The 24,299-nt window shown below is 46.0% G+C and overlaps 2 protein-coding genes across 4 annotated transcripts in view; one reads left to right on the top strand and one right to left on the bottom strand.

The window, feature by feature from the left end:
• The window catches only part of LOC310757220 (C-type lectin domain family 2 member D-like), a 97,880-nt gene that overhangs the window by 41,653 nt on the left and 31,928 nt on the right, over nt 1-24,299 (top strand). The gene's annotated exons all lie outside the window — the stretch shown is intronic.
• On the bottom strand, nt 3,344-23,116 carry LOC310757193 (killer cell lectin-like receptor subfamily B member 1B allele B). 2 transcript variants are annotated; one of them, XM_083602439.1, is made up of 6 exons: nt 22,807-23,115; nt 17,482-17,583; nt 10,586-10,726; nt 9,878-10,032; nt 5,675-5,787; nt 3,344-4,259 (listed from the first exon to the last, which is right to left on the bottom strand). In XM_083602439.1, exons 1-6 carry the CDS (start codon nt 22,922-22,924, stop codon nt 4,136-4,138), a joined length of 753 nt encoding a protein of 250 aa, XP_083458565.1. In that variant the 5' UTR covers nt 22,925-23,115; the 3' UTR covers nt 3,344-4,135. The 2 variants fall into 2 exon arrangements, with proteins under 2 accessions (XP_083458565.1, XP_083458566.1); XM_083602440.1 differs by lacking the exon at nt 17,482-17,583 and having other exon boundaries at nt 22,807-23,116.

Raw genomic sequence — 24,299 nt, forward strand, 5'->3', positions numbered from 1 at the left:
TGTTTCTTTTGAGTTTACATCCCCCCTCTTCTGCTTTCGTGGCACTTTTCCAGTTTTCCAGAAAGCTCTGTAGTGGTGTCTCAAGAATTGTTTTACTGCTTTTATTTCCCATGACTCTGGGATCCTGGGGACACTGGGACACTCAGCCCTCCTAACTTTTTTTTTCTCACTCAGTCACAGGCCAGACGTTGCTTTCAACGTCTCATGCACTCAAAACATTCACTGGAGTGTCCCCACACACACATTCAGAAAAACCCATGCACCTCCCCCAATCCCCTTTTATCAAAACCCAAAACCACAACCACAAAACCGGCAGCACTTAGACTTCGACCGGGGCCCAAGAGCACCTTACTGCTTTTTCTGGGCACAAAACCAACCATAACTGGCAGCGCTTCACGACTTTGACCGGGGCCCAGCAGCACCCTTCACTGCTTTTTCTGGGCGACACCAAAACCAGTGGCACTTCGTCTACCCTGCTGGCGGAGCTGATCAAACTCTCTTGTTGCTCCCACCTATACCTGTGGAGCTTGCTCCCACCTATACCCTCTGGAGCTTACCTTGTTCCTCGAGGTACCTTCTTTCACGGCCTTTGCTCTTTCTTTCCGTCACTTGTCGTGTGTCCACTCAGGAATGGGTGGCCAGTCCCTCCCATGAAGTTGGCAGGATGCGCGCTGGAACTGTTGACCCGGGATCCTGAGCTGCTCGCCTTGCAGTGACGCCCTGGACCTCTTTGTCCCTCGATCTCGGGGAACGTGCATATTCCCGGCCAATGCACCAGAAATATGTAGCCTTTTTAATCCATGGGTAGGAATAATTGTTGCACCCGAGCAGAGACAAAAGGAGCCAAACGACACCAAGGGATTAATCCAGAGAAAGAGTGTTTTATTCTGCCATCCGGGGGGGGGGGGCAGAGGCACCTGTGTGACTCAGTTCACAAAAGACAGGCCGCGCCGAAAACATTTTACAAGCAGGTTTTATCCTTTTTTCAAACCCCCTTTTCCCTCTCCCCCTTCACAGATTCTTACATAGAAATGTTGCTTTTCGTTCTCTGACTCTGTTCCCGGAAGTATGTTGCAAATCAATGTACCAGGACAAGGTTATCTTGGACCTGGGAAGCGAAAGCTTTGCTGTTCTCAGCTCTGGGTTTGTTACAGCGTTTTTGTTACATAGAGGACTGTTTAGCTCGTGCTTTTTGTCTTAGAGGAAAATGCAGTTTGTAAAATGCGTACGCCGAGGCCTGGCTGGGGGGGGGGAATTCACAAACAGTTTTTAGGGCTTTCTGGGGTAACCCTAACTGTACCCCTTCAATTGTTGCATTACTCACTGTTTATATTTGTTGTTCCATCCTTGACATGGTGTTATCCTATCTCCTTGCGCCCCTTAAAGCTATTGCATATTAATTTTTAAGCTCCAGCACCAACTCTTTTCATGTATTCCTTAACACATTCCCACTTTATTAATTATTTGATTAGGAAAGCCTCTGTTTGATGCTGTTAACTTTGCCTTCTCTGCAAATTCGAAGATTTTGGTTCTCCATTCTGATAATTCTGGTACAGTGGTACCTCGGGTTAAGAACTTAATTCATTCCAGAGGTCCGTTCTTAATCTGAAACCTGAGGTTCCACTTTAGCTAATGGGGCCTCCCGCTGCCACCACACAATTTCTGTTCTCATCCTGAAGCAAAATTTTTACCCCAAGGAACTATTTCTGGGTTAGCGGAGTCTGTAACCTGAAGCGTCTGTAACCTGAGGTACCACATATTTTATCTGTTTTCCATTTTTTCTCCACTACAATTCTGGCTGCCGCGGTTGCGTAGAGGAATACATTCATTTTATCTTTAGGGATGTCGTTCAATACTAAGCCCAGCTTAGATTCTTATTGATTTCCGGGGGGCAGCTGCCCCCCCCCAGCTGCACCCATACTTCCCTCCCTCCTCTGATCTCCACTTGTGCCTCTGCCTCTCAAATGTTTGCGCAGCTGTTTTTTGAAGCAGCCCTGGCTAAAAACTCCCCAGGCATATGGTGCCTCTGGAGCAGACCAGGGGGTGCTGGTTGCCAGGAGTTGAGACGGCCTTGGAGTAAGCCAGCAAGTGAGTGAGAGAGCCCAGCCAGGCAGTCCACCAGCCCTTGCTGTTGGGAATGGGCAGACAAGTCCCACTCCCTTGTGGGAGTGTGAGGAGGAAACTCTCTTTGGGGCAGGGGGGGGCAGCTCAGAGACCAGGGGTGGTGGCAGCGGCTGCCTGGAGGACTCCCAAGGAGAGGGGAGAGGAAAGGAGAGGAGGCTGAGGGAACCCTCTACAAGGGCAGGTGTCCAAAAAGGGGTCAGGGACTCACTGCTCTGCAGGCAAGGGGGTGATATAAGTAGACTCCTGAGCCCCACAGTGGGGCTGTAGAAAGAATGTAGATGGTCAAAGGAGTTGTGGACTCAGGGGTGTCTTACCCATAGAGGCTAGTGATGCGGGGTGCCTGGGCGCCAAGTTCTGGAAGGCGCCAGGGAAGAGGTGGAGGCTGGATGTGGCAACTCCTGGCATCAGCTCACTGCCCTTGCCTGCCTTCACCATGCCACACCAAAGCAGGGCCATGCCCGGAGATTATATCTGCTGGCCACCACAGCCAGGCCCAGACGGGGGGGGGCATATGGGCCACTTGGCCCGGGCCTCCAATTCCAAAGGGGGCCTCGGTCAGCATATTTATCTATATTTTCCATTTTGTCTTTATATGCAGATACGGTTCAAGCCTTGAAATAAAATCATTTGTCAGCATAACTTTTCTGAAAATTATTTATATACTTACTTATTTATAAGACTTCAGTTATTCCCAGGGTAAAAAGGGGGGGGCACATTATCTACCTGGCCCGGGCCTCTGCCTGGCCCTGCAAGGCCCTGACCCCAGCACGAAGCTGTCAGCTGAGCCAGGAGGCGCCGCGTCCAGCCTCCACCTCTTCCCCGCTGGAGGAGCTGCCCTCCAGCCACTGCCCGCCTCCTCCAGCCCTGCCAGCAGCACCGTCCTCCCTTAGAAACTCTGGGAAACAGGACTTCCGGGTTAGCGCCATCGGCTAATGGCGGATTCTCTCTGAGCTCCGGAGGGAATCGGCTCCGCAGGATTGGGTCTGACTGCTGCGGCGACGCAGGGACCCTTAAAAATCACAGGTGGTGAAGCCTGTGAACCTGGTGACTCGGCGGGCACCATTTGCGCCCCCCAACCTGTGAAGGAGCCTTTTTAAAGGCTTCAGAACGGAGGACGGGGTGCTGAGAGTCGACTGCTTCTCCTGCGGAGTGAAGCCGCATTGCCATGGTCGGAGAGCGCTGACAAAGGAAATGCAAAAGGAAATGCAACTTATACAGTGGTACCTCAGGTTACAGACGCTTCAGGTGACAGACTCCGCTAACCCAGAAATAGTACCTCGGGTTAAGAACTTTGCTTCAGGATGAGAACAGAAATCATGCTCCGCCGGCGCGGCAGCAGCAGGTAGCCTCATTAGCTAAAGTGGTGCTTCAGGTTAAGAACAGTTTCAGGTTAAGAACGGACCTCCGGAATGAATTAAGTACTTAACCTGAGGTACCACTGTATTAATTTGGTTGTAAATGAGAATTTAATTGGATTACTCCCTCATGACATGAGCTACACCTGTCAGAAAAGGGGTAGGGTGAAGTTAAAGGGGGACTGTGTCTTTTACGTGATCCATTAATTTGTCTGTCCAGCTCCAGAAGGTGGGCAGGTTTGGGCATTTTCTAAGAACCCCCCCCAGACCAGCAAGAAACCACTGCACTAACATTACTATTTCCACTTTGCAAAGGGTATCCAAGGATTTCAGATGTAACTTAGGGTATGGAAATTCTCACTTTCCATGTTCCACCTCTTCCAAGCTAAGTGGGTGAGTCACTGTGGCCAGTCCTGGACTTCAACACTGTCTCCAGAATTTCTGGAAACAAATCACACCCAACAGGGACACTTCTGCAAAGTTTTAAAAGACCCACTGATTTTGACATAGAAGCGCTTTTCACAAAGAACAAGCATTGTCTCAAAAGCAATCTTTTCCCCCTTTGATTCAGCTGCACGTGTCAGGACAATCATCGCAGGATCTTGCCATCATTCTTGCATGGGCCCATGTCTTGTCTTTCCCTCTTTTGTTATTATTTACACCAGACGAACTTCCGTCTCACAGATCCACTTGGCTATGGCACTGCAGGCTTCGGAATTAACTCTCTTCCCCTTCAGCATCCCACAGCTGTTCACTTCAGCAAGACCTGTGACTTGCAATCTGCAGAATAGAGGAGAAAGTCAAGCAAAGAGCATTTGTCACAGGAAGGCCAAAGCTGCTTTTTCACCTTGATAGCGATGGCATCTCCTCCCACCCACCCCCTTTATATTCCTAAACTGAGTTTCCAAATGTGCACTGTCCATTTTTAGCTATCATGAACAAAGCTTCTGGAACTGAGCATCAGTTCCTTTCTCTTTAATTATTCTTATTACTTTTCTTCAAGGAGCTCAAGGTGGTGTATATTAGGGAGGTTCGTAAATGTATTTATTTTTTTAAATGCCTGCTCCAAAGGTCTTATCTTACTACACTAGGGATTATATAAACTATATCTGAAATTTCATGCATATCAGTTAATATCTCGACCCTGCTCCACTGAATTGAAATTTCCACCTTCACGACAGAGGAAAACGGCCAAGTAAACAGCTATTTTCGTGGAGGAGGGTCAAGACATTAACCGATATGCATGAAATTTCAGATATAGCTATATAATCCCTAGTGTAGTAAGATAAGACCTTTTTTAAAAAAAGATTTTTATGAACCGCCCTAGTGTGCATGGTTCTTTCCCTCACAATAACCCTGCGAGGCAGACAGAGATTGGCCCAAATTCACTCAGGGAACTTCATGGCCAGGAGGGGATTGAACTCTGGTCTACCTGGGTCCCAGTCCAACATTCTAACCACTACACTACAGTGGCTCTCTCAATGCTGATGTGCAGGTGTGCTGCAGATACAAATGCTTGGAGTTTTTTCTGTGCCTTTTTCTTTCTGTTGAAGTGGGGAGGGGGTTTCCCCTGTTGGAGTTTTCTTGTTTGCTTTATGTGTGGTTTATGTGTGGCTTACTGTGTAATGTGTGTTTTCTTGCTTCTGTTTCTTGCTCTTGGTGTGGCATTTTTTTGATGATGTTGTTCTACTCCTCTTTATTGGTCTTCTAGAATGTATGGAAGACATCGCAATTTGACTGGAGAGTGTAACTGACCTACTGGCTCCCCACACAGTGAAATCGTTACATGTATTGTGAATTCATGTATTGTGAATTCCACAGATGTGAATTCCACAGCCAGGATATTAGCAATATAACAAGAACAATAACATCCCATTTCAATGGCAATCAGAAAAAGAAGGAAGGAAAGAAGGAAGGAAAAGAAAAAGGAGAAAATGAGAGAGAGAGAGAGAGAGAGAGAGAGAGAGAGAGAATTATCTGCTCTTATCATGGTTTGAGCCTTTGATGTCTGCATATTTAAAGATAAGTCAGCACAACCAAGTGTCGTGAAGCAGATAATGATCTCAAAGGGTAGATAACTGTACAGTAAAATGGAAGAAAAGTGTAGAGGAGGTGCAGAATAACACTGCGGGTAGAAGAACCAACACACCTTTCCAGCCAAAAACAGTATGAAACTGTAGGATGGAAATACTCACAGTGTGTCATTTAGTGGGGAGCCATCGACCCAAGACCATTCATGAGCAGGGGGTATGGTGGTCACTCCAATCCACAGAAGTTGACCTCCATCAGTTTTATGACGTATGAAATCCTGTCAAGGATAAGAGAAGGACGTTGTAGGGTTGACACATGTCCTCTTTCTCCCAGACACACCCTATTTTTCAGGATTAAAATTTCTGCCTGGCCAAATTTTTAAAATTTGCCCAAATATCCGGGTGTTTTGTTTGTTTGTTTACAGTAATCCAAGAATTTTTTAAAAAAATAAAAGCAATTTTAAAAGCCCCAAGTGTCGCACTCCCATCCCTCGCCATTTTTCATGAATGGAACGGGAGCATTCCGCAGCATGAACACGCCCTCTTCCCCAGGGCCAATGAGGATCAGGGCTGTAGGCCAGCGTTGTGGTCACATGGGCATTTTTAGTTACAGTCAGTGGCACAGCTTCATTCTCTGGCACCGGGGGGGGGGGGAGAGAAGAGCAGGCGGGGGGCAGGGCTGGCACGCGTCTGGGAGGCAGGGCACACATCCTGGGGGCATGGCACCCAGTGCAGGCAGGGGGCAGCTGCGATGGCACCCCATCGGTATCGTACTGCCGGGGGCGGTGCACTCCCCCTGCACTCCTCTTCCTCCGCCAGTGGTTACAGTGCCCATGGCTCTACTCTGGCAGGCCCTTTAAAGTTAAGAACATTGCTACCAGCAATATAGGGACGTGGGTGGCGCTGTGGTCTAAACCACAGAGCCTAGGGCTTGCCGATCAGAAGATTGTCTGTTCGAATCTCCACAACGGGGTGAGCTCCCGTTGCTCGGTCCCAGCTCCTGTCAACCTAGCAGTTCGAAAGCACATCAAAGTGCAAGTAGATAAATAGGTACCACTCCGGTGGGAAGGTAAACGGCATTTCTGTGCGCTGCTCTGGTTCGCCAGAAGCGGCTTAGTCATGCTGGCCACATGACCCGGAAGCTGTACGCCGGCTCCCTCGGCCAGTAAAGCAAGATGAGCGCCGCAACCCCAGAGTCGGCCATGACTGGACCTAATGGTCAGGGGTCCCTTTACCTTTACCTTTACCAGCAATATATCACAACTTCTAGATCCTACATATACTAGGGGTGTTTAAAATGAGAGTCATCACAGTGATCCATATTTAGGCAAAGGTGTCCTCCTTTTTTGCTCTTCCGAATATAGCAACCCTAGAAATATGCATTAATAGATTGACCTTTAAGGCAGCTGGTTCTGAGATTAGATAGACCTCACATTTAGGCTCTGTTTCTGAACAATGGCAGATTTCACAACACGCACCCCCAACTCTGCTCAGCTGTTTGGAGCGACCTCTCATAGGAAGATAGGGCCACCATTGTGACTCTGTGAACCACATGCTGCATTACCCCTTACCAGCTACGACCATCATTCCAAAATTGCCCCTCCCCAAGTGCAATTAGGGAGGAAAAAGCCTCTTTATAGCAACAACTGAAGGCTTTTTAAAAGCCTGGTTGCTTGTGTGAACCTCTTGGAGATTGTACCTTGGGAGGGGGAAAGCTCTCGCCTCTGCAATATTCTTGGAAAAGCAGAGCAGCCAAGCAGAGCAGTCATGTGTCTTCTTGACATGAACAGGAAATTTTCTGGAAATGATGCAATAATCACTGCGGTGGCATCATGCTTTAATCAGACTTTATTTCTGAGCACGGTAACCAACTTCTCTCCCTATGAATAACCCTCTGACAAAAGAAGAGTTCTCCGCCGCCAAGATTCTCTTAAAATGAAGCAACACAAATATCTTTCAAAGGAATTTCCCAGCTGTGACTTTTGCCAACTTCCTGACACTGCAGGTTTTTGTGTCAACATTTTCCATTCTAACTCAGTTGCAGAGACTCTTAATAATCCACAAGAGTTTGGCAAATTTGGGGGTTGCAGTTTGCATTTGAAAAAGGAAGGAGAGGTAACCACTTTTTAATTTTTTTACATTAATTCTAGGGAAACCTGGAAACCTTGGGAAAGGGGCCTATTTCTCTCTCAGAAAAGATGTATTGTGAGCCTACCAGTCAGAAAGCGTTCAAGCATTTTTGTAAGCGTGTAAGTCTATTACGCAGTAAACATTTTACAAAGCTGTGGACTGGATCCCATTGACTTCAACAAGAAAGTTGTACATATTATTCTCAGCACCACTCCTAAAGGCTTGACTGTGGCTGTCTTGCAATGTGCACTTACTCTTTCTCAAACTATTTTTTTTTTTTTGTATTGGTATGGTGATACTAGATTAAAAGATGATTATTTTGGGGAAACAAAAGCTGAACACTAGTTTTCAACTTCTTAGTTATAGCATAAACTATTTTGTTTGTTTTACACCTTTCAGCATTCCCTTGTTCGCTGTATCCTTATCATCCTTTTTTCTCATGCAGCATAAAAAATATCCAGTCATTTAATTCCTGGTGTTCATACTAAATCGTCTGATAGCTTGACCTTTTCATAACCCAATATATAAGGTAACACATGCTCTGAAGAAAAGGTCACTGCCTTTCCATTTCCCTGGCCTGGTCTGGCCTGGCCTTCACATCCTCTCAACCAGTAAGTAGAGTGCAGGGACTTGCTGGCACTATGTGCCTCCCCCACCCCACCCCGGCCAAAAAATGTCCCACTAGAAATGCAGCTGGCTACAGGGCCAACACATTGCATTCCATATGATGTCAGGGACTAAAATTACCTCAGTTTACAGAGGCTTGAAATGACCCTTTGGAAGTCCCTCCTATTACACCTTAGAGCAGGCTTCCTCAAACTCGGCCCTCCAGATGTTTTGAGACTACAATTCCCATCATCCCTGACGACTGGTCCTGCTAGCTACATCATCCCTGACGACTGGTCCTGCTAGCTAGGGATCATGGGAGTTGTAGGCCAAAAACATCTGGAGGGCCAAGTTTGAGGAAGCCTGCCTTAGAGAGGCATCATCTCTACATTCTTCAGGGCATCTGAGGGATACTTTCTACCTTCAACAAATCTTCTAAGTGGAGATATTTTTCTCACTCGGCATCTATATTGAGTTTAAAACTCTTTTTATACATGCAATTGGTCTTATAAGTTTTAATTGTGTGGCGAAATCACGTTGAAGCGCTTCACAGGAAGCGACTAAAATCAAATAAATAAAGGTAAAGGGACCCCTGACCATTAGGTCCAGTCATGGCCGACTCTGGGATTGCGGCACTCATCTCGCTTTATTGGCCGAGGGAGCCGGCGTACAGCTTCCGGGTCATGTGGTCAGCATGACTAAGCCGCTTCTGGCGAACCAGAGCAGCGCATGGAAACGCCGTTTACCTTCCCACTGGAGCGGTAGCTATTTATCTACTTGCAGGAGCAGGGACCAAGCAACGGGACCTCACCCCATCGCAGGGATTCAAACCACAGACCTTCTGATTGACAAGCCCTAGGCTCTGTGGTTTAACCCACAGCGCCACCCGCGTCCCTCTCATCAAATAAATAAAACAGCAGAAAACCCAGCTTGACTGTGATAAAAAGAAAAATAAAGAGGTGTCAGTACTTGTATCATGATGAATGGGCTGTGGACGGTAGCACAAAATGGCTGCCATCCACGCCACAGCAAAAAAATGAGGCGAGCGTACGCCATACTAGTAACTACGGCCACAACAAACAAAACACTGACTACACGCACCAACAAAACCAACAACTGGGCACCACAGTTCAAGAAGGACACTGACAAACTGGAATGTTTGGAGGAGGGCAAACAAAATGGTCAAAGGCCTGGAAACGATGCCTTATGAGGAACGGCTAAGGGAGCTGGGCATGTTTAGCCTGGAGAAGAGGAGGTTAAGGGGTGATATGATAGCCATGTTCAAATATATAAAAGGATGTCACATAGAGGAGGGAGAAAGGTTGTTTTCTGCTGCTCCAGAGAAGCGGACACGGAGAAATGGATCCAAACTACAAGAAAGAAGATTCCACCTAAACATTAGGAAGAACTTCCTGACAGTAAGAGCTGTTCGACAGTGGAATTTGCTGCCAAGGAGTGTGGTGGAGTCTCCTTCTTTGGAGGTCTTTAAGCAGAGGCTTGACAACCATATGTCAGGAGTGCTCTGATGGTGTTTCCTGCTTGGCAGGGGGTTGGACTCGATGGCCCTTGTGGTCTCTTCCAACTCTATGATTCTATGATTCTATGAAAAGAAAGTTATTAGTCAGGACTTACCAATTCCACCTGTTTTTGTATCACAGCAAGTTTAGAGTCTTTTGCTGCACAGTCATTCTGGCTCTTGTTCCAGGTTCCCTTCTCTCTGGAAATCCAGTAGCACTTGTCTCCATGGCGCTGCCAGTTTTCCGGGCAAAGCTTGCAATCTGAATTCTCTGGAAGAAGAAAAAACCACGAAGCCAGGTGTGCTGTTAGAGGGCATCCCTTAGGCTCTGAACCTCCACTCCCTCTTTCAAAAGCAGTTTTCTATATTGCTATTTACTGTGCTTACAAGATGGCTGTCTCTCTGAAAGCATACCTAAAATCTGCATCTTTACATATGTTAGCACCTGCAGATTTTATGCAAAATTGTACAATGGGCTTGTGTCCTGAGGTTTTTTTTTACACAGCTAGCATAGCCAACCCGATGCCCGCCAGATGTTGAAAACTACAACTTCCATTATCCATGACCATTGGCCATGCGAGCTGATGGGTGCTGTGCTCCAAAACATCTGGAGGGCACCATGTTGGCGACCCCTGATCTAGCACCACCTGCCCCCAGGCAGAACCTCATATTGGTTTACTTGAACCAGTTCTTTTGTTAATCACATGTTTTGCAACCTTTTCATTGGAATCAATGGGATCTGCAAGCCTTTGACTTCAGCTGGATCATCATTGTGCCTGTATTCCTGTTTATCATCCAAAGGCTACTGAAAGCTCAGGTGTTACCTGCTATGTGATTGCCGTGTGGCTTGCACAGAAACTGCCGCAAAGTCTGACACTGCTCTGGGGTGGTCCTGGTCTGCTGTGTTCCATTGCTGGGTCCTGGGCAGGTTTGTGCCTTCGCCAGAGCTTGTTTCATCTGAAAAACTTTAAAAGGCATGACTATTTAGGCGATTAGCAAGATAAGGATAATGGTATGCTTAAGATTATTTGAAAAGAAAATATGTTGTTGGAAATACAGAAAAGTTGCTGCCACACTAGTCCTTTTCTCTGGAATTGCGATCTTTTATGCAAAAGTATGGGCTGGCTTGTTCCATTTGAGTGTTTTCTCTTTTGTCCTCCAATGTTTCCTAGACCAGATTTCTGGTGTTGTGCGTCTTGCAGTTCCAGTCTCTCCAGCATGGACAGGCAGACCCAGTGTCAGCAGCTGCAATGGGCTTGATACTGACACCGTTGCCCTGGGATCCCTTTTTGGGTGCTCCTTCAATGAGCAGTGTGGGGAGGGTGGCTGCCATTATTTATTTTTTTTAAAGATATTTATTGAAGTTTTACAAAAAGAAGAAAATTACAGAATAAAAAGAAAACAAGAGAGAAAAAAAGAGAAAATTACAAAAAATACAAAAATACATAGAAAAAAAGATACAAAATACAGAAAATATATATATAGAAAAAATTAAAAACAAATCAATTTTTTCATGTCTTAAATTTCATTTGCTTATTTCCCTGACCTCCTCACACCTCCCTTTTTTGTATTCCCATTCACATGGTTAGTTCAGCAAATCCTTACCCTCTTTGATTTATCTTAGCTCTATATCTCAACATATTATAACTATATATTTTCATCCGTTATCAATCCATTTTTACATACTCTTATTGACCTTGTTACTAAGACCGCTTAATTTCAATCCAACATCATTTTAACATTCATTAATTTTACAATATTTCTGCAAATAGTCTTTGAATTTCTTCCAATCTTCTTCCACCGACTCTTCTCCCTGGTCTCGGATTCTGCCAGTCATTTCCGCCAGTTCCATATAATCCATCACCTTCATCTGTCACTCTTCCAGGGTGGGTAAATCTTGTGTCTTCCAATACTTTGCAATGAGTATTCTTGCTGCTTTTGTAGCATACATAAAGAAAGTTCTATCCTTCTTTGGCACCAATTGGCCGACTATGCCCAGGAGGAAGGCCTCTGGTTTCTTCAGGAAGGTATATTTAAATACCTTTTTCATTTCATTATAGATCATCTCCCAGAAAGCCTTAATCTTTGGGCACGTCCACCAAAGGTGAAAGAATGTACCTTCATTTTCTTTACATTTCCAACATTTATTATCGGGCAAATGATAGATTTTTGCAAGCTTGACTGGTGTCATGTGCCACCTGTATATCATTTTCATAATATTCTCTCTTAGGGCATTACATGCCATTGTAATTGCCCATCGTTCCTGCGGGATGTAATCCACTGGGAGCAGTCAAGTATAACATTCCTTGTTTTGCTAGAGTGGACATGTAAGGGAATGTTTGGTCAGTCAGTTGAAACTTCCTGTTCCTCCTGGCCTTCCTTCCTTGCATGTGACTACAAGGTGGGTGTGACCTTTCCAGACCTGGTAAAAGGCCAAGTCACACTGCTACCTTCCTCTTTTTGAGCTTCCTGTTTGTCCTGCCTGCTTCCTGCATCACCTGGACTGTACTGCTGGCTGCCACAGCAGTTCCCCAGGTTATCTCCCATATGGGGATAAACTTGTTTGTATATGTTTGTAACTTTAAGCCGTAAGCCTGCCTTCAGGGATCACACTGTGCTCTGCCTGATCATAAGTAACACTATTTTTTGTTACTTATGAATAAGACTGGTGGTGTCTTTATTCTTTTAGGAGGGATTTAAAAGAGGCCTTACCAGGAATATTAGAACATATCTCAGTCTGAACAATCCAGCTGAATTGGTTATTGTCTTAAGAAATTCAGACGAGTTTGCAACCAGCTTTCTATTGTGTAAGAAGGGGAATGCACTCTGCTAAGTGAATGGGAGAAAAGCAATGACAAACCTAGACAGCATCTTAAAAAGCAGAGACATCACCTTGCCGACAAAGGCCCGTATAATTAAAGCTATGGTTTTTCCAGTAGTGATGTATGGAAGTGAGAGCTGGATCATAAAGAAGGCTGATCGCCGAAGAATTGATGCTTTTGAATTATGGTGCTGGAGGAGACTCTTGAGAGTCCCATGGACTGCAAGAAGATCAAACCTATCCATTCTGAAGGAAATCAGCCCTCAGTACTCACTGGAAGGACAGATCCTGAATCTGAGGCTCCAATACTGTGGCCACCTCATGAGAAGAGAAGACTCCCTGGAAAAGACCCTAATGTTGGGAAAGATGGAGGGCACAAGGAGAAGGGGACGACAGAGGACGAGATGGTTGGACAGTGTTCTTGAAGCTACCAGCATGAGTTTGACCAAACTGCGGGAGGCAGTGGAAGACAGAAGTGCCTGGCGTGCTCTGGTCCATGGGGTCTGGTCCAAGAGTCGGACATGACTGAAAGACTAAACAACAACAACAAAGTGAAGAAACTTGCTAGCACAAGTTAGGAAGGCTATTAATAATATATCCTCTCCAGCAAACCCTCAGCATTCCCACAGTTTCCACACAGTATCGCTATGTCCTCCGGGGCCTTGTGGGCAATTACCATGGTGGCTCCCTGGTATTCTATCAGGGTCTTGTCACTGCCACCACAACTTCCATTCTCTTCCTCCTGTACATAGGAAGGAGGAGGGGTGGGCCGCCAGCCACCAATCAACAAAGGCAGGCAACACAGGCTCCCCACCCAGAACAGGAAAAAGCAGGATCTGCAGAAAAGAAAATTTAAGATCAGCAGAGGGGGCCCTCTCAGTAATTCCACCTACAGCCTCCAAGTTGCAGAATTCCCTCCCCAGGGAGGTACACCTGTCTTCTCGTAAAGCTTTCAGCAAATGCTGAAGATGCACCTCTTTACCCTAACCTTCGAGATCTGAGATGTTTTCAGGGTCCACCCTATTCATGCAATGGCAGTCTGTTTTAATGGTTTTTAACCCTGGATTTTAAGTACTTCTAACCCACTCTGGGATCTGCTACAGCAGGGAGGGTAATCAATTTAGCCATGGTAATAACACTCCCTGTTCCTCTGCCCTCTTCCTATCTCTCCTGGTTCTCCCTCCTCCTCTGATTCAGCTTCTGCCTCTGATTCTGGCCTCCTCTCTGCCACAGGCTCCTCCTGCTCACTAAGCCCGGTTACCTCTCCAGCTTCTGACACCTCCTCTTCCTAGTCTCCTCCCTCTTCTCCCTCCAACCACTCATCATTGTTGTCCCACTACCAATCCCTGGGCTCTGAGCCTTTTCCCCTTGCTGCTTCCCCAGCTGGCTCCTCCCACCATTCCTTTGCGCCCAACCAGTCTATGCCACCCATGCTTTCTGGGCACAAGCCGGAGAGGTTTTCCTTTTGCACCACCACTTTCCCAGGGAAAACCCACTGTGTGCCACTGAATCGTAACGAACGTCCATCACAATTTTCTGCGCTAAGTAGCATGTTTTCCGTGGAAAGCAAGGGACAAAAGAAAAACCTCTTGAACCCGTGCCTAGAATGTCAGCAGCACTCCAGGGCTTGTAGTATCAAACCAACCCATCACTAAGAACTGCAGCCGTTACTCACTGATGGTGTGACTTGCTGCACATTACCAAACAGATTCACTCACACACATACCACACAGAGGTACTTCCCCTCCTTTTCACTTGTGAAAAACCAAATCCTCTAGTGTCAAGAGAAAAATACCGCCAAATATCTGCAAAGGCATTGCATCTGCAAGGCAAGCTTGGCTCAGGACTCCCCACTGAGCCCCAGGTCTCCAACAAAGGAAAATAGGGAAAGTGTCAATACCTAACGTAACAATTCACTGATAAATGTATCTGTGTACTGGCTCAATGGGAAAACTTTAGAAATTCATAAGAAATCACTTGTATCCATCTTCTCAGTTCAAATGGCATTTAGGACCCAGGGAGAGGTTAGTGAGCCCACCATCATCCCCAAGATGTACAGGTCGTAGTCCTGATGGGTGATATCCTGCCCCAAGAGTGTTAGACAAATAACCAACTCAATCACAATGCCTACCCACCCCACAGTGCGATGAAGCCCAGACAAGACAAAGTATTTGACTTGACTCAGGGACCAGGGAACTGTAAATGCTTTCCTTTGTACTGTGACAGAGTAAGTGTGAAAGACTATATTTGAGTGACAGGGACATGTCTGGATCTCAGGTTCTACCTGAGACCACACCTTTTTCTGTGACATATCTATGATATCTTGATGATGCATCCTAAGATATATTATGGGAAACTTTAAGAAGATCAAACCTGTCCATTCTTAGGGAAATCAGCCCTGAGTGCTCACTGGAAGGACAGATCGTGAAGCTGAGGCTCCAATACTTTGGCCACCTCATGAGAAGAGAAGACTCCCTGGAAAAGACCCTGATGTTGGGAAAGATGGAGGGCACAAGGAGAAGGGGACGACAGAGGACGAGATGGTTGGACAGTGTTCTCGAAGCTACCAGCATGAGTTTGGCCAAACTGCGGGAGGCAGTGGAAGACAGGAGTGCCTGGCATGCTCTGGTCCAGGGGGTCATGAAGAGTCGGACACGACTAAACGACTAAACAACAAAACAAACCCTTGTTTGGGGCCTCTGGCCGCTTCGTCTTTGTGGTAGTGGGATGTCTTGTTGCAACAATAAATATCAGGCCTACAGGCCGCTGTTTTGCTTCTATCTCCTGGCTGAAGTCTCTTGCTTGTGACCCCCGACTTGAACCTATGGGAGTCAAGGTTAAGTGATTGTGGGGTGCTCCAAGGACTCCCTGCTAGAATATGCTTTCCATTTTTTTAAAAAAAAATGCAATGAATTTAAGCTTTTATGCATGAAGACTTGGCTACTGGTTGCCTGGTAGTTCTACAGCTTGCAGAACAGAATATTTATAAGAGGACGGAGACGAAACCAGTTGAAGTATCATATCTGAACAAATGTGAAAAGATAGTGAAGGTTTGCTTTGAGAGGCTGAGCTATTTTGCTTAAGAACAAGAGGCTATTTCCCATAATTTATATTTGGGTGCCTAATTGAAACCTCTTTGACTGTGTTTTGCACTGCTCTTTGGTTTCATAACCAAACACACCCGGCACTTCTACAAGAGATATTTCCTTGCGCATTCTTGTGGTTTGACTATTTTAGGACCTATGAGCTGACAATGGTGGTGATGATCGTGCTATCTAACATTATCTTTCCCCTTCCTGCTCAGATTAGTTTTGACTCTTAAAAAAACAAACCAAGGGGCATGTTTATCATATAAAAAGAAATGCAAGGCTTTCTTTCTGAGGTCCTTAAGAAGAATTTCCCCAACACAACCACCAGTTTCCCTCATGAGTGAAATTTGCTGCTTGCTTTCTGAACCAGTTGTTTCCACAACTGCATAAGTTGCAGACATCACAGCAGAATGTCCAGTTGCAATTTGGGGGGCATTTTTTAAAAAAGGAATTTTACTCGTAAGTCGCACGGGGCACCATTTTCACTCTAGCGCCACCCGCAGTGCCAGCCAGGTGACTCATGCTGCGGTGCACAGGGCAGCAGTTTTATTCTCGAGTCCCATTCACCACACATCTCAAACTGGTCACAATTAGACCAGGCCAATCTGCAAAATTTCTGTGCAGTGAGAGAAATATGGGGGTGGGGGAAGAATGCCTAGGAAAACAACCCCCTTTATTCAAATTGGTAAGGTTACAGTTCAATCCTATATATGTCTACTCAGAAGTGTGTCCCATGGAGTTTAATGGGGGCTTACTTCCAGGTAAGAAGGTAACTCCACTTACCTTGGAGTAAGCCTCAATGAATTTAATAGGACTCCTGAGTAGACATGATTAGTCCTGGACTGTTTGTTCTCAACTCTCCTGATGCTGGATCAGGAAGCTATGTCCAGATGGAGGCATTGTCTTGCAAACAGAGTCATGTGCAGAATTGACACATGAAGGGTCCTCTCTCTCTCTCTCTCTCTCTCTCTCTCTCTCTCTCTCTCTCTCCCTCCCTCCCTCCCATGTGGCCAGCATGACTAAACCGCTTCTGGCATAACAGAACACTGTGATGGAAACCAGAGCACATGGAAATCCCATTTAACTTCCCATCTCAGCGGTACCTATTTATCTACTTGCACCGGTGTGTTTTCGAACTGCTAGGTTAGCAGGAGCTGGGACAGAGCAACAGGAGCTCACCCCATCGAGGGGATTCAAACTGCCGACCTTCCATTCAGAGGTGTTCAAAAAGAGTACAGTTGGCACTTTTTCACTCTTGCCGTTTTCTGTTGCCAAAAAGTGGTATGTTCAAAGTGCTGGCTTTTTGATGCAAATGACAAATAGGGAGCAGACACTTTTCTTTTTAGCTACAGCTTTAGAAATTAAAGTTGCAACTTGAACTTTTCTCTCCCTGGCATAGTATATGATGTCAAGTCTGAGAAAGATGTGTGTGGTTTGACCAGAGTGGCCCTGGTGCTTCCCTAGCCCCTGCTCTGAGTGGATATACACTGGTACCTCGGGTTACAGACACTTCAGGTTACAGATGCTTCCGGTTACAGACTCTGCTAACCCAGAAATAGTACCTCAGGTTAAGAACTTTGCTTCAGGATGAGAACAGAAATCGTGCAGCGGCAGCGGGAGGCCCCATTAGCTAAAGTGGTACCTCAGGTTAAGAACAGTTTCAGCTTAAGAACGGACCTCCAGAACCAATTAAGTTCTTAACCCAAGGTACCACTGTAGAGCCTCACTGTGGCAGTAAAGGACAATTTGTGGTGCTCCATTAAGTACAGTTTGTGGGCATGTGGGTAATTTTAGGCCTTAAGGTACTTACCCCAAAAGCCGAGCCCTATCACAGCTCCCACTAGAATGAGGATTGCAACACATCCAGACCCAATGATGAAGCGATGCCGTCGAGCTTGTCTGAGCAGGTCATCTACAAGAGCCAGCGATAGGAGAACAAGCTTAGTATGAGAGCATCTGAACAAAGGCCTATCCATCCTGCTTCCCACAGTGCCCGATACCAGCTGTATTGCGTCCTTCACTGGTGCCGAGGGTGTGAGTGCACACGCAATGTGTAGGACCAGGGGCTGGGCATTGAGGGTAAACAAAACCTGCTGCACAAGGCCAACCCTCGCTGACATGTGGGCACAGAGGGTTCATGGGGCTGCACTGTACCACCTACCATGTTTTTCGCTCTATAGGACGCAAGAGACCACAAAACGCACCTAGTTTTTGGAGGAGGAAAACAAGAAAAAAAAATATCCTGAATCTCAGAAGCCAGAACATCAAGAGGGATCTCTGTGCAGTGAAAGCAGCAATCCCTCTTGCTGTTCTGGCTTCTGGGATAGCTGCGCAGCCTGCATTCACTCCATAAGACACACACACATTTCCCCTTACTTTTTAGGAGGGAAAAAGTGAGTCTTATAGAGCAAAAAATACGGTACCTGCCTGCCCCCCCCCCACACAGGGGGAAGTCTGACTGGCTGATCTGGCTCTTAGTAGGTGCATCGCTCCAACTCTGGCCAGGCAGCCATTCAGTGAGGGGGACGAGCGCATGGGGGCAAGGCGAGGCTAGGCTCTGGGGCCCAGAGACCCCAAGGAGCAGAAAGGGGGGGATCCCTGTGTGGGAGTGCCTCGCTTGTGCTCCCTCAAAATTATGAAGAAGAAGAAGAAGAGGAGGAGGAGGAGGAGGAGGGGGAGGAGGAGGAGTTTGGATATCCCGCTTTATCACTACCCGAAGGAGTCTCAAAGTGGCTAACATTCTCCTTTCCCTTCCTCCCCCACAACAAACACTCTGTGAGTTGAGTGGGGCTGAGAGACTTCAGAGAAGTGTGACTAGCCCAAGGTCAGCCAGCAGCTGCATGTGGAGGAGCGGGGAAGCGAACCCGGTTTACCAGATTACGAGTCCACCACTCTTAACCACCACACCACGCTGGCTCATGAGCCCTTTCTAACTAAAAAACTGAAAATGTGTAATCTTTCTGCACTGAGGAATTGCTCCAGCCCCACCCCTTGATCATTTCAGTTTCCCCTTTCTAGATCTACATTATCGTATTTGAGGTTTTTAGGTAGAGGTTGGATGGCCATCTGCTATGGATAGTTTAGTTGAGATTTCACATTGCAGAGGGTTGGGCTAGATGACCCTCGGGGTCCCTCCGAACTCTACAATTCTATGATTCTAACCAGGGCTTGGGCCCTCTGAGCTGCCCCCAACAATGCCCTGAATGAATGATAGTCCCACATTGTGATCCATTTCTAAACCAACATCAGAAACTGCCAAAAATGAGCTCTAGATAGGGCTCCAGATATCCTGGAATGGCATCGGCAATAAAGGTCAACAACTTTGCCCACATTTTCACTTTGGGAAAAGCCCTAGTGCCCTGTGGAATGCCCTCCCATCAGATGTCAAGGAAATAAGCAGCTATCCTATTTTAAAAAGACATCTGACGGCAGCCCTGTTTAGGGAAGTTTTTAATATTTAATGCTGTATTGTTTTTAACACTCGATTGGGAGCCACCCAGAGTGGCTGGGGAAACTCAGCCAGATGGGTGGGGTATAAATAATAAATAATAAATTGTTGTTGTTGTTGTTAATCTAGTCACACCATAGATTTATGTAAGAGAGGGATGTGGAATTCATGCCACTCCAAGTTGTCATTTTACTCCTGCTCACATCATCCCCAGCCAGTGTGGCTGAAGGTCATTACTGCCCCCTGGAATCATGGTTCAGTGACAGTGCTGCCAAGAAGGAACCACATAGTCTTAAAGTATGGCTTTCATGGCAGAATACATCTGAAAGAAAACTAGGGTTGTGAATCCTGGGAACTGTGTTTTGTCAAGGAGGTAAACTAAAGTGCCCATGATTCTTTGGGGGAAGTAATATGCTATCACATGGAACAGACCCTCGGCTCCCAGAAACATTATTGCCCTGGTTATAAGGTGCTAAAACTACTGGTCGAGAGACAGAGATATTTCCTGGGGAATCAGTGGATATAGGAATTGTTGCTGGTGTGATTAAATGGGATTGTAAGCAAAGATGAGTTGAAAGATGACTTGGCCAACACAGGACTGATCTTAACCACTTCCTGTGAACTTACATAGGAACAGGCAATTAAAAACAGCAATATCTTATCACCCCAGACAGATTTATTGTCAGATAAGCTTCCTGCAAGTGGCCAGCCAGCCGAATACATTTTCTTGAGTAAACAAGCCAAACCCTGTGTTGCAAAATATAAGTCAGCAACATCAAAGTCAACACTGTGCTTTTGATATTGCTGACCCAAAACATTTTCTTGCCTGAACAAGATGACTCTGCTCTGATATTCCACATACTGGTCAAAAGAAATGGCAGTTGACTCTCACTTCAACTCGGGCATTAGGGCAATCTCCTCCACACATGGAGATAGCAGGCAGCAAAAAGTAGAAATAATTTTTAAAAACAGTGAAACTATCAAAAAACAGAGAGCTTCTTTTTATACAGTGACTCATAAGGAGATCAAAACACAGACTGAAAGGTGAGAGTACAGAGTGACTCAGATGTTTGTGTGCACATGAATCTTAGAGGCTGTAGACAATCCTAGCACATTCAAATGTCATAATAAAAAAAAGATAAATGTGTGGTAAAAATAGGGTTGTGGGAGAATGCATCTCTTGAGAAAAGATGGTTCCCAAATTAGACAGATACAGAAAAAAAAGTCCTCTTTCATGCTTCAACCAGCCATGCTTTGATCACAGAGGAGACACAGAAAAGACACTCCTTAGGGTGTCTCAGGGAACAGGCAGTCTGGCAGGGCAAGAGACTGGGGGTGTAAGGAGGCAACAGTTTCCATTCCATCCTGCGTTGTTGCAATCAGCGTTGTGCAATCATTTTGCTACTGTTCAGATTCCACTAAAACCTACATCATTCATCTCACTGTTAGCTGTGGCTAAAACTAAAACACGATTAATTGCACACCCGGAAAAAAGAAAGGACTGTAAGAAACTTTTCCTTGTCTTTATATTTTCCTGGGCAACCGGCCGGGAGCCACTGACAGCACCCTGACACCTTATTATTGTTTTTTGAACATACAGAAAATAATACATCCATAATTGCTAGCCTACTCGTGTGGACATGCACCTACACCTGTTAAAACAGATAACTGAAATGACAGAACTGATGCGGGTTCCACAGGAAATAGCAAAACCCTCACAGTCTAGTCAGTTTCGTCAGGGGGCAAATTATTTTCCAATTCTCATATGTGTCAATCCGTCATGTCGCGTGCGTGCATCACAACTCAACCACAGAGTCTTCTAAAAGGAAATAGAGAGGCGTTGGCAATTAAGTATTGTTAATACAATGGTACCTCGGGTTAAGTACTTAATTCGTTCCGGAGGTCTGTTCTTAACCTGAAACTGTTCTTAACCTGAAGCACCACTTTAGCTAATGGGGCCTCCTGCTGCCACCGCGCCAGCGGAGCACAATTTCTGTTCTTATCCTGAAGCAAAGTTCTTAACCCGAGGTACTATTTCTGGTTTAGCGGAGTCTGTAACCTGAAACGTATGTAACCTGAAGCGTATGCAACCCAAGGTATCACTGTATATATGTCTAATAAATAAATAAATAAATAATAAAACATATATTTTTTCTATCTAAATTTGTATTCCATCTTCACTCCAAGAAGCTCAAGTTGACAAACATACTGTAAAAAGTTAGGGGTTGAACTAAACAGGGTTTTTTGTGTATGTTTTTTTTTCCAGTTTCCTCCAAGCCTGTGATTTTATAGCTGTAAAATGAGATTACTGCAGAGGCAGGGACTGCCAAACTCGACTTTATGGCAGATTGAGGGTCTCTCCTGACTAAAACTGCATCTCCCCATGCTGAAGTGGACTTTGGGGTCTCCAATTTTAATAGTGCCCTGTGGGGCGCCAAAATTCAGCGCGCCCCTACCTCACCTTCCATTCTACATAATAGTTGCTGAGCCCCCTGCGGGCCCCCCCTGAAGCTCCCCACCCAATGTGGCCAAACTGATCACGTTCCCCTAAATCTGCCTCTGTCCCATGTATTTCTACCCAAAATACATTGGTCCTATCCACACCACATTCCTTTACCACTTTAGCAGTCATGGAGAATCCTGGGAATGGTTGTTAGTTAAGGGTGCAGAGGTTTGTAACTCTGGAAGGTCAGCAACCTTACCAAACTACCTTTCCCAAGGCTCTTCATGACGGTCAAGGGGTGTAAGAGTGCTTTAAATGTATGGTGTGACTATTGTTGAACTTAGCTGAGAGGTATGAATGCTGCCGTAGTGTGTCTTTCTCTTCCTCTCCCCCAGTCCTTGGTTACTGATGGTGACAGCTCACTGTCTGTGAAATACAAGGAGCGATAAGGCCACATCACAGGTATGTGAAGCTGCACATTATGCACCAAGAGACCAAAAAAGGGCAAATCTTTTGTAACATGTACAGTGGTACCTCGGGTTACATATGCTTCAGGTTACATACGCTTCAGGTTACAGACTCCGCTAACCCAGAAATAGTGCTTCAGGTTAAGAACTTCGCTTCAGGATGAAAACAGAAATCGTGCTCCGGTGGTGCGGTGGCAGCAGGAGGCCCCATTAGCTAAAGTGGTGCTTCAGGTTAAGAACAGTTTCAGGTTAAGTACAGACCTCCGGAACAAATTAAGTACTTAACCCGAGGTACCACTGTACTCCCATCTTACCATCTTTCCAGTGCCAGGTAAAAAATCACTTCTCCCAGAGGTTTGATGGATTATGCTGCGTACCCACCATGTAGTTAAAGCACATTTACAGCACATGCCTTCCCCCAAGGAATCCTGCGAACTGTAGTTTGTTAAAGGCGCTGGGAATTGTAGCTCTGTGGGGTATAGACTACAGTCCCCAGTATTCTTTGGGGGTAAGTCATGTGCTTCCATCTCTAGAAGAAGACTTGCCACTTGGAAGAAGGATGTCAAAAACAGAAGGCACTCAATATTTAACACACATTTGAACACATGGCAGAAAAATGGGGAAGCGCATACCTTAGTCACATTAATGCAGAAACCAAGTAGTGAAGACTGGTCACTTGAACACTCCCTACAATGTCTTTGACTTGCGAGATCCCCACAGTTGCTTTCCTTAACAACTTAGAAAACTCCCCATTTGTATAGGTAAGCCGTTATTTACCTTGCATCGGGAATTTGGGCCTGTGCCTTCCTTGATTCTCCCTCGGTCGAAAGTTAAAGTAGCAGGGTGCATTATCCACCTGGCAATGTACCCGAGTTGGATGTGATCCCTTGTTCATGATCGCATGAGGCAGAGCAGCCCTCTGATCTTCAGGCTCAACTCTGAGGGGGAAGCAGCTCTTGACAGCTTGTCAGAGGCAGCAGAGAGAAGGTTGCACAGGAAATGGTGCCTCATCAAACTTGACCAACCTTCAACACCTCTGCTAATATGTCTTTTGATTACTCAATGCTGCCTATAGTCTTTAATAACAGACAACAAAAAAGACAGAAAGGGGAAAGAAACCAGCTTCCGTTGCAAAGTTAGGGGGCCCAGTTTCAGAAGAAGAAAAATCTTGCTCATCCTTTGCACCACCCATCCCTTGGTTGTCTCTCTCCCTATTGTATTGCCTCTGAACCAGGGACCTTGGGCAGTGCTGTGTACATCAAGGGCGGGGGACCGGTTACCCTCTCCATGTTGTTGTGCTCCTAATTCTCATCAGCCCTATCCAGAGTGAGCAATGGTCAGGGAAGATGGGAGTTGTAGTTCAGCAATGTCTGGAGGATGTTGTGCCTGGTGGTACATGAATAATTAGTCAAGGCCTCCTAGGCTGCAGCCCTAATCTCACATAAAGGTAAAGGGACCCCTGACCATTAGGTCCAGTCGTGGCCGACTCTGGGGCTGCGGCGCTCATCTCGCTTTACTGGCCGAGGGAGCCAGCATACAGCTTCCGGATCATGTGGCCAGCATGACTAAGCCGCTTCTGGCAAACCAGAGCAGCGCACGGAAACGCTGTTTACCTTTCTGCTGGAGCGGTACCTATTTATCTACTTGCACTTTGACATGCTTTCAAACTGCTAGGTTGGCAGGAGCAGGGACCGAGCAATGGGAGATCACCCCGTCGCGGGGATTTGAACTGCCAACCTTCTGATCGGCAAGCCCTAGGCTCTGTGGTTTAACCCACAGCACCACCCGCGTCCCTGGAAGTAATTGAGCTCATTGAATACAATAGGAGTTATTTCTCAGTACAATGTTTAGGATTTGCACCGCAAGTCTCTACTCTGTCAACGTACTTGAGTTGGATGCGATCCCCTAATCATGATCAAAACTGGTGAGGTGGAACAGATCTCTGATTGTCAGGCTCAGCTCTGGAGGAGGAGCTCTTCATAGCTTCTCAGAGGCAGGCAAGACGCCTCAGAAAATCTCTGACAAACTAGGCCCTGAGAGACCAGGGCTCAAATCCCCTAATCAGCCATGAAACTCAGTGGGTGACCTTGGAACAGGCATAATAATAATATTTATTTATACCCTGCCCTCCCCAGCCAAGGCCGGGCTCAGGGCGGCTAACAAGCAATAATAAAAACATGTTGAATGATTACAACTTAAAAACAAAATTAAAATACAACATTAAAATATTGAAACATTAAAATATTAAAATGTAGCCTCATCACAGGAGA

This window comes from Podarcis filfolensis (assembly GCF_964270895.1).
Source record: "Podarcis filfolensis genome assembly, chromosome: 2".
Classification (NCBI taxonomy): domain Eukaryota; kingdom Metazoa; phylum Chordata; class Lepidosauria; order Squamata; family Lacertidae; genus Podarcis; species Podarcis filfolensis.